The sequence below is a fragment of the Oncorhynchus keta genome, chromosome 30 (genome assembly GCF_023373465.1).
Source record: "Oncorhynchus keta strain PuntledgeMale-10-30-2019 chromosome 30, Oket_V2, whole genome shotgun sequence".
Lineage (NCBI taxonomy): Eukaryota > Metazoa > Chordata > Actinopteri > Salmoniformes > Salmonidae > Oncorhynchus > Oncorhynchus keta.
In genome coordinates, this window is record NC_068450.1 from 21,805,596 (window position 1) to 21,821,054 (window position 15,459).

The 15,459-nt window shown below is 43.0% G+C and overlaps 2 protein-coding genes across 12 annotated transcripts in view; both read left to right on the top strand.

Moving 5' to 3' along the window:
• Positions 1–12,772, top strand: part of micu3b (mitochondrial calcium uptake family, member 3b) — an 89,208-nt gene extending 76,436 nt beyond the window's left edge. For all 9 annotated transcript variants that reach the window (XM_052488018.1, XM_052488016.1, XM_052488015.1 and 6 more), the window contains one exon: positions 10,969–12,772. The gene's annotated coding sequence lies outside the window, so the exon portion shown is untranslated. The remainder of the gene's footprint in view (positions 1–10,968) is intronic.
• Positions 12,773–13,262: 490 nt separating this feature from the next.
• Positions 13,263–15,459, top strand: part of zdhhc2 (zinc finger DHHC-type palmitoyltransferase 2) — a 32,970-nt gene continuing 30,773 nt past the window's right edge. For all 3 annotated transcript variants that reach the window (XM_035758083.2, XM_035758084.2, XM_035758085.2), the window contains exon 1: positions 13,263–13,580. In XM_035758083.2, coding sequence (XP_035613976.1) covers positions 13,454–13,580 — 127 coding nt within the window. In that variant the 5' untranslated portion in view covers positions 13,263–13,453. The remainder of the gene's footprint in view (positions 13,581–15,459) is intronic.

Below are 15,459 nucleotides of genomic sequence, written 5' to 3' on the forward strand. Positions count from 1 at the left end.
TGGTATGTGGTATGTTAAGTCAGCTCCTGGGATCTGGTATGTTAAGTCAGCTCCTGGGATCTGGTATGTTAAGTCAGCTCCTGGGATCTGGTATGTTAAGTCAGCTCCTGGTATGTAGTATGTTAACTTCCGAATACTTCCGGCGCCGACTGAGATGGCCGTCTCGCTTCGCGTTCCTAGGAAACTATGCAGTTTTTTGTTTTTTTACGTGTTATTTCTTACATTAGTACCCCAGGTCATCTTAGGTTTCATTACATACAGTCGAGAAGAACTACTGAATATAAGATCAGCGTCAACTCACCATCAGTACGACCAAGAATATGTTTTCCGCGACGCGGATCCTGTGTTCTGCCTTACAAACAGGACAACGGAATGGATCGCTTGCAGCGACCCAAGGAAACGACTACGAAAAAGAGGGAAACGCGGCGGTGTTCTGGTCAGACTCCGAAAAAGGGCACATCGCGCACCACTTCCCAGTATTCTTCTTGCCAATGTCCAGTCTCTCGACAACAAGGTTGATGAAATCCGAGCAAGGGTGGCATTCCAGAGGGACATCAGAGACTGCAACGTTCTCTGCTTTACGGAAACATGGCTTACTGGGAAGACACTATCCAGGGCGGTGCAGCCAACGGGTTTCTCCACGCATCGCGCGGACAGAAACAAACATCTCTCTGGTAAGAAGAGTGGCGGGGGCGTATGCCTCATGACTAACGGGACATGGTGTGATGAAGGAAACATACAGGAACTCAAATCCTTCTGTTCACCTGATTTAGAATTCCTCACAATCAAATGTAGACCGCATTATCTTCCAAGAGAATTCTCTTCGATTATAATCACAGCCGTATATATCCCCCAAGCAGACACATCGATGGCTCTGAACGAACTTTATTTAACTCTTTGCAAACTGGAAAACATTTATCCGGAGGCTGCATTCATTGTAGCTGGGGATTTTAACAAAGCCAATCTGAAAACAAGACTCCCTAAATTTTATCAGCATATCGATTGCGCAACCAGGGGTGGTAAAACCTTGGATCATTGTTACTCTAACTTCCGCGACGCATATAAGGCCCTGCCCCGCCCCCTTTCGGAAAAGCTGACCACGACTCCATTTTGCTGATCCCTGCCTACAGGCAGAAATTAAAACAAGAGGCTCCCACGCTGAGGTCTGTCCAACGCTGGTCAGACCAAGCTGACTCTACACTCCAAGACTGCTTCCATCACGTGGACTGGGACATGTTTCGTATTGCGTCAGATGGGAATATTGACGAATACGCTGATTCGTGTGCGAGTTCATTAGAACGTGCGTCGAAGATGTCGTTCCCATAGCAACGATAAAAACATTCCCTAACCAGAAACCGTGGATTGATGGCAGCATTCGCGTGAAACTGAAAGCGCGAACCACTGCTTTTAATCAGGGCAAGGTGTCTGGCAACATGACTGAATACAAACAGTGCAGCTATTCCCTCCGTAAGGCTATTAAACAAGCTAAGCGTCAGTACAGAGACAAAGTGGAATCTCAATTCAATGGCTCAGACACAAGAGGCATGTGGCAGGGTCTACAGTCAATCACGGACTACAAGATGAAATCCAGCCCAGTCACGGACCAGGATGTCTTGCTCCCAGGCAGACTAAATAACTTTTGCCCGCTTTGAGGACAATACAGTGCCACTGACACGGCCTGCAACGGAAACATGCGGTCTCTCCTTCACTGCAGCCGAGGTGAGTAAGACATTTAAACGTGTTAACCCTCGCAAGGCTGCAGGCCCAGACGGCATCCCCAGCCGCGCCCTCAGAGCATGCGCAGACCAGCTGGCCGGTGTGTTTACGGACATATTCAATCAATCCCTATACCAGTCTGCTGTTCCCACATGCTTCAAGAGGGCCACCATTGTTCCTGTTCCCAAGAAAGCTAAGGTAACTGAGCTAAACGACTACCGCCCGTAGCACTCACTTCCGTCATCATGAAGTGCTTTGAGAGACTAGTCAAGGACCATATCACCTCCACCCTACCTGACACCCTAGACCCACTCCAATTTGCTTACCGCCCAAATAGGTCCACAGACGATGCAATCTCAACCACACTGCACACTGCCCTAACCCACCTGGACAAGAGGAATACCTATGTGAGAATGCTGTTCATCGACTACAGCTCGGCATTCAACACCATAGTACCCTCCAAGCTCGTCATCAAGCTCGAGACCCTGGGTCTCGACCCCGCCCTGTGCAACTGGGTACTGGACTTCCTGACGGGCCGCCCCCAGGTGGTGAGGGTAGGCAACAACATCTCCTCCCCGCTGATCCTCAACACGGGGGCCCCACAAGGGTGCGTTCTGAGCCCTCTCCTGTACTCCCTGTTCACCCACGACTGCGTGGCCACGCACGCCTCCAACTCAATCATCAAGTTTGCGGACGACACAACAGTGGTAGGCTTGATTACCAACAATGACGAGACGGCCTACAGGGAGGAGGTGAGGGCCCTCGGAGTGTGGTGTCAGGAAAATAACCTCACACTCAACGTCAACAAAACTAAGGAGATGATTGTGGACTTCAGGAAACAGCAGAGGGAACACCCCCCTATCCACATCGATGGAACAGTAGTGGAGAGGGTAGCTAGTTTAAGTTCCTCGGCATACACATCACAGACAAACTGAATTGGTCCACTCACACTGACAGCGTCGTGAAGAAGCGCAGCAGCGCCTATTCAACCTCAGGAGGCTGAAGAAATTCGGCTTGTCACCAAAAGCACTCACAAACTTCTACAGATGCACAATCGAGAGCATCCTGGCGGGCTGTATCACCGCCTGGTACGGCAACTGCTCCGCCCTCAACCGTAAGGCTCTCCAGAGGGTAGTGAGGACTGCACAACGCATCACCGGGGGTAAACTACCTGCCCTCCAGGACACCTACACCACCCGTTGTTACAGGAAGGCCTAAAGATCATCAAGGACATCAACCACCCGAACCACTGCCTGTTCACCCCGCTATCATCCAGAAGGCGAGGTCAGTACAGGTGCATCAAAGCTGGGACCGAGAGACTGAAAAACAGCTTCTATCTCAAGGCCATCAGACTGTTAAACAGCCACCACTAACATTGAGTGGCTGCTGCCAACACACTGTCATTGACACTGACCCTACTCCAGCCATTTTAATAATGGGAATTGATGGGAATTATGTAAATATATCACTAGCCACTTTAAACAATGCTACCTTATATAATGTTACTTACCCTACATTATTCATCTCATATGCATATGTATATACTGTACTCTACATCATCGACTGCATCCTTATGTAACACATGTATCACTAGCCACTTTAACTATGCCACTTTGTTTACTTTGTCTACACACTCATCTCATATGTATATACTGTACTCGATACCATCTACTGTATGCTGCTCTGTACCATCACTCATTCATATATCCTTATGTACATGTTCCTTATCCCCTTACACTGTGTATAAGACAGTAGTTTTGGAATTGTTAGTTAGATTACTTGTTGGTTATCACTGCATTGTCGGAACTAGAAGCACAAGCATTTCGCTACACTCGCATTTAACATCTGCTAACCATGTGTATGTGACAAATACAATTTGATTTGATTTGATTTGATTTTGTTAAGTCAGCTCCTGGTATGTGGTATGTTAAGTCAGCTCCTGGGATGTGGTATGTTAAGTCAGCTCCTGGTATGTGGTATGTTAAGTCAGCTCCTGGTATGTGGTATGTTAAGTCAGCTCCTGGTATGTGGTATGTTAAGTCAGCTCCTGGTATGTGGTATGTTAAGTCAGCTCCTGGGATCTGGTATGTTAAGTCAGCTCCTGGTATGTAGTATGTTAAGTCAGCTCCTGGGATGTGGTATGTTAAGTCAGCTCCTGGTATGTAGTATGTTAAGTCAGCTCCTGGGATGTGGTATGTTAAGTCAGCTCCTGGTATGTGGTATGTTAAGTCAGCTCCTGGTATGTGGTATGTTAAGTCAGCTCCTGGTATGTAGTATGTTAAGTCAGCTCCTGGGATGTAGTATGTTAAGTCAGCTCCTGGGATGTGGTATGTTAAGTCAGCTCCTGGTATGTAAAGTCAGCTCCTGGGATGTGGTATGTTAAGTCAGCTCCTGGTATGTAGTATGTTAAGTCAGCTCCTGGGATGTGGTATGTTAAGTCAGCTCCTGGTATGTAGTATGTTAAGTCAGCTCCTGGGATGTGGTATGTTAAGTCAGCTCCTGGTATGTAGTATGTTAAGTCAGCTCCTGGGATGTGGTATGTTAAGTCAGCTCCTGGGATCTGGTATGTTAAGTCAGCTCCTGGTATGTAGTATGTTAAGTCAGCTCCTGGGATGTGGTATGTTAAGTCAGCTCCTGGTATGTAGTATGTTAAGTCAGCTCCTGGGATGTGGTATGTTAAGTCAGCTCCTGGGATGTAGTATGTTGAGTCAGCTCCTGGGATGTGGTATGTTAAGTCAGCTCCTGGGATTTGGTATGTTAAGTCAGCTCCTGGGATGTGGTATGTTAAGTCAGCTCCTGGGATGTGGTATGTTAAGTCAGCTCCTGGGATGTGGTATGTTAAGTCAGCTCCTGGGATTTGGTATGTTAAGTCAGCTCCTGGTATGTAGTATGTTAAGTCAGCTCCTGGGATGTAGTATGTTGAGTCAGCTCCTGGGATGTGGTATGTTAAGTCAGCTCCTGGGATGTGGTATGTTAAGTCAGCTCCTGGGATGTGGTATGTTAAGTCAGCTCCTGGGATTTGGTATGTTAAGTCAGCTCCTGGGATGTGGTATGTTAAGTCAGCTCCTGGGATGTGGTATGTTAAGTCAGCTCCTGGGATGTGGTATGTTAAGTCAGCTCCTGGGATGTGGTATGTTAAGTCAGCTCCTGGGATGTGGTATGTTAAGTCAGCTCCTGGGATGTGGTATGTTAAGTCAGCTCCTGGTATGTAGTATGTTAAGTCAGCTCCTGGGATGTAGTATGTTGAGTCAGCTCCTGGGATGTGGTATGTTAAGTCAGCTCCTGGGATTTGGTATGTTAAGTCAGCTCCTGGTATGTAGTATGTTAAGTCAGCTCCTGGGATGTAGTATGTTGAGTCAGCTCCTGGGATGTGGTATGTTAAGTCAGCTCCTGGGATTTGGTATGTTAAGTCAGCTCCTGGGATGTGGTATGTTAAGTCAGCTCCTGGTATGTAGTATGTTAAGTCAGCTCCTGGGATCTGGTATGTTAAGTCAGCTCCTGGGATGTGGTATGTTAAGTCAGCTCCTGGTATGTGGTATGTTAAGTCAGCTCCTGGTATGTGGTATGTTAAGTCAGCTCCTGGGATGTAGTATGTTAAGTCAGCTCCTGGTATGTAGTATGTTAAGTCAGCTCCTGGTATGTGGTATGTTAAGTCAGCTCCTGGTATGTGGTATGTTAAGTCAGCTCCTGGGATGTAGTATGTTAAGTCAGCTCCTGGTATGTGGTATGTTAAGTCAGCTCCTGGGATGTAGTATGTTAAGTCAGCTCCTGGTATGTGGTATGTTAAGTCAGCTCCTGGGATGTAGTATGTTAAGTCAGCTCCTGGTATGTGTTAGAGTTCCACACTAAACTCTTGTCAGCCTCAGCATTGAGTTATACTGTAATATTAAGGCCTGATTAACTGCTACCAGACACCAGCTTAACTCTCCATACATGAGCGGTCCGATTTAAACCCATATGAATGTTTCACAGGAAACAGACCATACTGCTCAAACAACGTGATGAAACAACACAAGGCTGGCACTGGGTCCATATACTGTACAAACTGATCTGCATGTTTTTACATTGGACTAAAAGATAGAAACATCTTGTCTCCAAGTGTATTTTATAGAACATAGTACAGAACATAGCATTCCAAATGGCATACTATTCCCTTTATAGTGCGCTACATTATAGGGCTCTGGTCAAAAGTAGTGCATTATATAGAGAATTAGCGTGCCATTTGGGATATAATCATAGAATGCATACATTGTTTTTCAATCTCTGCTATTTGTCTGTAGCCCAATCAGGGTCAAAGGTCATGGAGGAGTGTACACTATATGACCAAAAGTATGTGGACATCTGCTCGTCGAACATCTCATTCCAAAATAATGGGTATTAATATATGGGAAGGCTTTCTACTCAATGTTGGGACAATGCTGCGGGGACTTGCTTCCATTTGGGAAATTAGGCCTGGCTCGCAGTCGGCGTTCCAATTCAACCCAAAGGTGTTCGATAGGGTTGAGGTCAGGGCTCTGTGCAGGCCAGTCAAGTTCTTCCACAACGATCACGACAAACCATTTCTGCATGGACCTCACTTTGAGCACGGGGGCATTGTCATGCTGAAACAGGACCTTCCCCAAACTGTTGCCACAAAGTTGGAATCACAAAATCATCTAGAATGTCATTGTATGCTGTAGCGTTAAGATTTCCCTTCACTGGAAGAAAGGGGCCTGGCCGAACCATGAAAAACAGCCCGATACTATTATTTCTCCTCCACCAAGCTTTACAGTTGGCACTATGCATTGGGAGATGTAGGCCAACCCAGTTTCGTATATCGGACTGCCAGATGGGGAAGCATGACTTATCACTCCAGAGAATGCATTTCTTCTCCTCCAGATCTCCATGGCATTGCGTATGGTGACCTTAGGTTTGTGTGCGGCTGCTCGCCCATGGAAACCCATTTCATTAAGCTACCGACAAACAGTTTTTGTTTTGACATTGCTTCTAGAGGTAGTTTGGAAGTCGGTAGTGAGTGTTGCAACCGAGGACAGACCATTTTTTACGCGTTACTCTCTTCAGCACTCGGCGGTCCCGTTCTGTGAGCTTATGTGGCCTACCACTTGGCGACTGAGCCGTTGTTGCTCCTAGATGTTTCCACTTCACAATAACAGCAGCTCTAGCAGGGCAGAAATTTGACAAACTGACTTGTTGGAAAGGTGGCATCCTATGATGGTGCCACGTTGAAAGTCATTGAGGTCTTCAGTAAGGTCATTCTACTGCCAATGTTTCTATGGAGATTGCATGGTTGTGTGCTCGATTTGATACACCTGTCAGCAATGGATATGGCTGAAATAGCCAAATCCACTCATTTTCAAGGGGTGTCCACATACTTTTGTATAAATAGTGAATGTGCACATTTTAGACCGTTCCTTAAATACAATATACACCAACCAAGGGCTCTGGGTCATGCAAAACAAACTTACCCAATTATGTTGCTATACAACACTAGATTAGATTGCTAATGCAATGTGTTGGCCAATGAGAGGCTCTGAAGCCACTATCTTCCATATTGGTACTCCTCAGTAGGAGCAGTTCCTCCATAGAAATTAATGGAATTCTACAGTATTTGAAACACATTTTTCAAGCACAAAATTACATGCATTTAAGCATTTCTCTCTTGTAATGATGACAGTAACTTTAGCACTCTAACCAATCTACTTTAAAGCTGAAATCTGCATAAGGGGAAACAGCGCCACTGTTCGCCCCAGCACATTTGTTATTGTTTTTTTGATTAAACGGAGGAGAGGAGCATCCAGCATTGTGGTAAAAAAGTACATACTATTAGTACATACTGTCATGACGTTTGCCTGGGGGTAGGTTTATGACAGTCATAAATACATCTTCCCCCCCCTTTTTTCCTCTCTCTACCCTACTGATGTTACATTTGCAAAACCCTTGGTTAACATAGAGATTCTGGGAACATCAGAAGGAGGGGGGAAATGAATTACATTCTGGTAATCCGACCAATTGAACATATGCGGTGATACTTAATGAATATGATGTCAGTTTGGTTGTCATCTGAGACATTCTCATCAATGATAAGATGACAAACTCTACAGTGGAAAGTCTACACATCAGAGTTATCGGATTCACATGGAATTGTTTAAATGTTTGAATATGAAATTATTCGTGATGGGTTGAAATGTGATTTTAGCTTCTAAAATATGAGATTTGGGTTTTCACAAGGTAGGGCTCTGCTCAATCAGTGGCCCGCCCCTGTGAAGGGACATGGGCTATAAAACCTTTCAAAGACGCCCTCCTCTCCCTTCCTATATAAAGCCTTGATGACAATGTAACCTCCTGTTCCGAGGATGTGAGGACGACGGTCCGATGTGCAACTGGGTACTGGACTTCCTGACGGGCCGCCCCCAGGTGGTGAGGGTAGGCAACAACATTTCCACCCCGCTGATCCTCAACACTGGGGCCCCACAAGGGTGCGTTCTGAGCCCTCTCCTGTACTCCCTGTTCACCCACGACTGCATGGTGACACAACAGTGGTAGGCTTGATTACCAACAACGACGAGACGGCCTACAGGGAGGAGGTGAGGGCCCTCGGAGTGTGGTGTCAGGAAAATAACCTCACACTCAATGTCAACAAAACTAAGGAGATGATTGTGGACTTCAGGAAACAGCAGAGGGAACACCCCCCCCCCCCCTATCCACATTGATGGGACAGTAGTGGAGAGGGTAGTAAGTTTTAAGTTCCTCTGCGTACACATCACAGACAAACTGAATTGGTCCACCCACAAAGACAGCATCGTGAAGAAGGCGCAGCAGCGTCGCTTCAACCTCAGGAGGCTGAAGAAATTTGGCTTGTCACCAAAAGCACTCACAAACTTCTACAGATGCACAATCGAGAGCATCCTGTCGGGCTGTATCACCGCCTGGTACGGCAACTGCTCCGCCCACAACCGTAAGGCTCTCCAGAGGGTAGTGAGGTCTGCACAACGCATCACCGGGGGCAAACTACCTGCCCTCCAGGACACCTACACCACCCGATGTCACAGGAAGGCCATAAAGATCATCAAGGACAACAACCACCCGAGCCACTGCCTGTTCACCCCGCTATCATCCAGAAGGCGAGGTCAGTACAGGTGCATCAAAGCTGTGACCGAGAGACTGAAAAACAGCTTCTATCTCAAGGCCATCAGACTGTTAAACAGCCACCACTAACATTGAGTGGCTGCTGCCAACACACTGACACTGACACTGACTCAACTCCAGCCACTTTAATAATGGGAATTGATGGGAAATTATGTAAATATATCACTAGCCACTTTAAACAATGCTACCTTATATAATGTTACCTACCCTACATTATTCATCTCATATGCATACGTATATACTGTACTCTATATCATCGACTGCATCCTTATGTAATACATGTATCACTAGCCACTTTAACTATGCCACTTTGTTTACATACTCATCTCATATGTATATACTGTACTCGATACCATCTACTGTATCTTGCCTATGCTGCTCTGTACCATCACTCATTCATGTATCCTTATGTACATATTCTTTATCCCCTTACACTGTGTATAAGACAGTAGTTTTGGAATTGTTAGTTAGATTACTTGTTGGTTATTACTGCATTGTCGGAACTAGAAGCACAAGCATTTCGCTACACTCGCATTAACATCTGCTAACCATGTGTATGTGACAAATAAAATTTTATTTGATTTGATTTTGATTTGATTTGATTTGAATCCAACATCAGCGTGAGCTTTGGTTGCGAATGGTATTAACTTTGAACTCTTATTCACTACAGAAGTGATATCTCCTAGCCGCTGAGTTAGCAACAGCAGATGCAAACGAGGGTTAGCAAGGAACAGACAGAGTATCCCGTCGATCACACAATAACGTTACTACAATGTTTCCAATTGACCACCAGAGACATTCTTCAAAGGTCAAAGGACTCGGTTTGGCAACACGGTCTTCCATCTACCACCAACCTACCGAAGCGCAGCTCAGAGTAAATATTTATTGCATTTTCCTTTTCCAAATGGGTGGTAATTTAGAATGCATAAAATACTGTATTTACGATAGCACAGCTTTGCCCTTTGTTCCTCAGTCTTCCCGCTCTTTCACTCAAACCCAGCCCCTTTTCTTTCGTGTAAACAGCTGTCATATCTGTTCCAGCCGCTAGAGACGTTTTCCTTTATGACGTAATTTGTAATCAAGTTGATTAATTATGTGTATGTGTAATTCTGTGTGATTAGTTAGGTATTTAGTAAATAAATAATTAAACCCAATTTTCTATTGCTGATTCAACTTGTTAGCCAGCGTTTGTGCAGATAACCAAAAAATGACTTAAATGTAAATGTAAATGTACAACTTTCAGATGAGACTGAATTAAGTTGACGATTAATATTGACTGCTATTGATGTAAAATATTACTAGGTCTTTTAGAGTTTTTTCGGAAGATAACAGCTCTATAAATATTAATTCGTGGTGCCCCGACTCTCTAGTTAATTACATTTACACGATTAGCTCAATCAGGTAATATTAATTACGGAGAAATTATTTTGTAGAATAGCATGTCATATCACTTAATCCGGCAGAGCCAAAGACACGACAATACTCTGCTGTTCTATCGTGCGTGCAATGATGTTTAATGATGTTCAATGGTGTTCAGTGATGCACCATGATGCCTGAGGGGGAAAGGCTGTGTCATTGTTTGAAGTAGCTTCTTTGTTGTAATAATATCTCAAATGGATGTGACAGTTTCACCATTATGGATTCCAGCTTTAAGAAAAATGTTTTTTTTGTATAATTTAAAAGTATGCGTCAAGGTGTCTAATACAATATACTACTGTGGGCTAAAACGAATGTAGACATCTAGTGTTTATATACTGTACATCATTGGTATGAGATTATGGCCAGGAGTAGTTCCTGAACACCTGATCTGACCAGGAAAAGCTCTGGGCCATCTAGGGATTCTTGAGGTTAGTTTATAATTAACTCAGGAGTACAGTTTCTTTCTCCAGTATTTTTATGTTGCCACTGAACAGGTCGATAGTGTTAGATGCTGTGTGTGCTATGTTCCTCAATGTACATTTACATATTACATTTAAGTCATTTAGCAGACGCTCTTATCCAGAGCGACTTACAAATTGGTGCATACACCTTATGACATCCAGTGGAACAGCCACTTTACAGTAGTGCATCTAAATCTATTCTCTAATAATTATTTTCCTTTTGCAGATCACCAGCTGAATGTCCTGCATTCTCAGTCTGCACCCCCCTCTACCCGGATAGACTTCCCCTGATCCATGAAGATCATTCAAAACAACAGTACAGTTCATTTTGCTATCAATGTGAAGATGAGAGAAGGATAGACTAATGTGTCAGTCTCTGCATAGTCGTCTAAAAAGTAGAAATGAAATGAAATAGGATTCTCCCCACCTAGGCCTAGTTGGATGCTACTCAGGGTTTTTTTCAAGTTGAGATTGATATGAGAAGGAGGATTTCTCTGACAAAGGATTTCTCTGATGACCCTAAGAGTAAGCCATTTTAAATACCTGAAGTCTTAAGCTTGTTGTTCAGCTTTCAGTCTGAAATCAACAATATGTAGTACTGTGATGTTAAGTTGCATTGATGGTATTTTATTTTTCTACCAGATTGTAAAAAATAAAAAATGAAATCAGGGGAATGCTATGGATCAGGACTGGTGTAACACCTTCCTGGTCTTCTACCAGTCACACGAGCTGATCGGGTAACTGGAAACTCCAACCTATTGTTGCAACAGATTTATTCACCCAGGGTGAATATATTATTGATTCATCATTCACCATTTTACTGTATTCATTTGTTATTAATTTGTTTGTTTATCACTGCAAGTCTTTGAAAAGGAAAAACCCATTTGGTTGTTTTGTGGCTGGCAGGCTGTAGCTCTGACAGTGTGTGTAGTATTGTTCAGTGTGGTTCCCTCCCAGTCCTAAACCTGCTAATCTGCCTCTATGCATTGCTGACATACTTTCTCCAAGCCTGTCTGCAGCCCACTGCACAGATCAGCTTACGCAGGGGAGTACAGCCTCCCTCTTGTGTTCTGTTCACACGGCTGCCTTCTGCAGCTCATTCTCAAATAACTCAGAGCCAGCTAGCTAACACCTTTCAAATTGGGGTTTTATCTCTGGGGTTCATTGTGTAAATAGAGGCAGCTAACTCCGTTAATAATTATTATAATCAAGAGTTTACTCTGATGTAATGGAGAAATTCAGTGTGTATATTAACTATACACACTATTCATACTAGGCTTATTCAGACTACTGACAGGGATTCTATACAATGAGGACTTTATGAATTTGTGGTAATTGTTTTTACTAAAGGCAAAATACAATGTTTAAATAACATGAGATTCCTGTTCAGAGGCGTACCTACGTTTATTTCCCGATGGGTTACCCAGGAAAATCTTATTCTACTGTGTACCATCATGACATATATATTTTAAAATGTCAAATATGGTGTATATGCATTTCAGTGATGTTTTCTAGAGACTGTAGTTCTGGTCTGATGTGGTGGATTTCCTGCTTGAATAGAGACTTGGGTCTCCATTAAATCTGTATCACAGAAATTCAGCGTTACAGCGTGGTTGGAATTTAAGGCAATGTTCCTGTATTAGCAGAGACTGCATTCATTGTAAACGCTGCAGATGTCGGCTCAATAGGAAATGGCCTTTACGTGTTTAGCATGCTCTCTGCAATGCTCCAGCGAAACAGATTGAACATAGCCCTTGGTTTGCTAGTTCCAATGTCTAACAATATTATCTTGTATGTTACATATTAAATCAAATTAATGGATTTGTCTAATTTGCCTACTTCTTTGCACGGTATAACATAATACATTAGTAATGTGAATATCATACATCTCCTCTTAGCTTACCTCTTTTGAATGATGTTTGGAAGTCATGTGAATGACAGCTCTCTCTACAGATCTTCGTTTAGATGATCAAATGGATTACACAGGCTGTTACATTGACTTGGTAAATAAAGATGTTAAGAACAATCAATAGCTTTGTGTCATTTTTGTTCTGGATTTCACGCACTCACGCGCACACACACGAAAAACCCCTGACCTCAAAGGAAATATTTGGTTGGTGTTTTCACACAAGTCAGCTAATTACCAGCTGACTGTGTCACACATTCCTCAGACATTTGAAACAGAGTGGCTGTATATTATTACCAGCATATGCACGGACAGCCCTGTTTTACTTATTAACATAAAAATACAATCAAATAGGCCTATTCTACAAAAAGGCACATTTAATGAAGCATAAGATCTGATAATTGTTTTCTCCATCATATAATGTAGGCCTACTTTCACCAAGGTTAGATCTATGGCAAGACAACATTAAAAACAACTTAAATGGTGATTAACATTCTCTTTTCTGCATCAATGGTCAGAGGGTCAATTGGATCATTCCAAAGAATAAAAATGTATTTGCAGCATCCTACGAACGTCATGGCAACTTGGTGAAAAGGGGTGGTGCTGACTATTTTGCAGCGCAGAGAGGAACGAGAGACGTCGCGCTACCGCGCTCTGCGAAACGAGGTGGAGGCAGCAGAACAGAAGTGCTACGTCCTGGCTGTCGATCATACGCGATTTACAGGCAGTAATGAAGTGACAGACACAGACAGAAGGAACAGACAGACAAAAACTTAATGTCAAACAAATGGTGTCTAAATAGAATATGGCGCCGTCGGGCTCGCGTAGTATCAAACGGAGCTGTCAGACAGTTTTGTATTGGATTCCAGTTATTTTTATCACCCTCATAGTGGCTTGGTCTTACTACGCGTATGTTGTGCAGCTCTGCATAGGTAAGGATAACTCTACTGTCGGCACAGTATGGGTTTTAACGCTTATAGGATGCCGTGGATGCCTTGCCGTGGATAACCGATGTGACCATGTGTTTTTCCCTGCTCCTGTGCTGCGTCTCATTTCAGCATTCACTCATTTTGGTCCTGTCTGATTTTAGATGCAGAACTATTTGTTTATGCAGGTGCTTTAGTTGACAGTACCAATTTGTATCATAATTACAAAGACAGTTATTCTGGACATATGTTCATGAATATGTTGGTTTATGGAAGTCTCCCATAAAAACTGTTGAGTCACAGCTATAACTGAAATAGATGACATTAGTTGCACATGTGCTAAACAATATGGGGAGCATATACTGTATGATCATAATCAATTAATGACAGTAGAAATGTAAATATTGGTTGTTTATATATGGGCTGAGTTTTATATTATTCAATAATATTGGCAATGTGTTTGATTATCTCAAAGAATCTCTCATATATGTATAGTCATTTATTATAATCCAAACAACTATTCAAAAAACTATCCCTGAGAAAATTGAAGGATGTATATCAACTTGTAGTGTGTCTGTAAAACATCCACGTTTTGGTCCGCTTTTACATTTTTATGACCATGAAAATTCAACCCCCCTCCATTTGAGTTCCTCTCCAGGGCAAAAATCCCCTCACAAGGATGGGTTTAAAGATTGACGGCCTGGACCAGAGCGATATATATATATATATGTATGTATGTGACTTTACTATCTTGTGCCTGTATGGAGGGATTATATGTACGTACTACTACTTCATACAGCTCTGACAACATTCCTTACATGTGTTCATGTGTCGCATATTCACCACAACACTTTGATGTGATCAGCACTTGATTTACAAGTGTAGTCTAAGGGCCCCGGTCAAAAGTAGTCCCCTATGGGGTGCCATTTCGGACATTTAGTTCCCCCTCCCATAGCTTACAAGGCTGTTTTTTAGATGGCCAATGTTACATTTGGTTAAATTATAGTGTAAAAGAGCATAATATTACACAACATATGAATTGGCCTGAATAGGGATACTGATTCCTGAGGTGAGGAGCTCTGTGTGTGTCAGAATAAACCAGGGCCAACCCACTCCTTGCTCTATTTGGCAGTATGTCTGGTCTCCACCTCCTCTGCAAATGGACTCCGCATTTACCAAGAAGCATCACACGCAAACTAGTCTGGATTCAATGAGCAGTGGTTGCAAAGTATCGTTTTTGAATGTTGCTATGCTTGTACTATCATCAGTCTATTGTCCAATCAATTCCTTTTCTGTTTGACACGCACATAGTTTTTAGTTTAGTCTTTTGGGTTTAACAACAACCATGTCAGCTGACTTTGAGCTAATATTCCACAAAGGGTGAATAATGACCTTTATTAACCATGTCTTTGGCATTCTGCCCTCATTTAGTTTCTTTTTCTGTACAAATAGCCCTAAAATACAGTATCTGTAAACAGACCATAAATGTCTCCCTTTTGGTTTTCTTATTAAGCTGTGAGTGTTATTATATGATACAATATCAGTACTTGTTGCATTTACAACTTGTCTAAGTCATATCATCAACTGATTTCAGTCAGAGCATGGCTGTGGATTGACTGCATTGTTTGAGTGGAATGTTGGCATATTAGTAGTTTATTTGGAAAATGAATGGAATCATTCCTCTAAAACTGTCTGGCTAGCTAGCTAACATACAGTGCAGATAAACTCTTCAAATGTATTATTTTACACAATATCTTATCACACCACTGGCAAACAATGGTTGACCAACTCTCTTACCAAAATGGCTGACCTTTATCCCATTTTAAGAAGGTTAATTTCCATTCTAGTACTCTAATTCCTAATTCTATGGTCTCAGGTGAGAGTG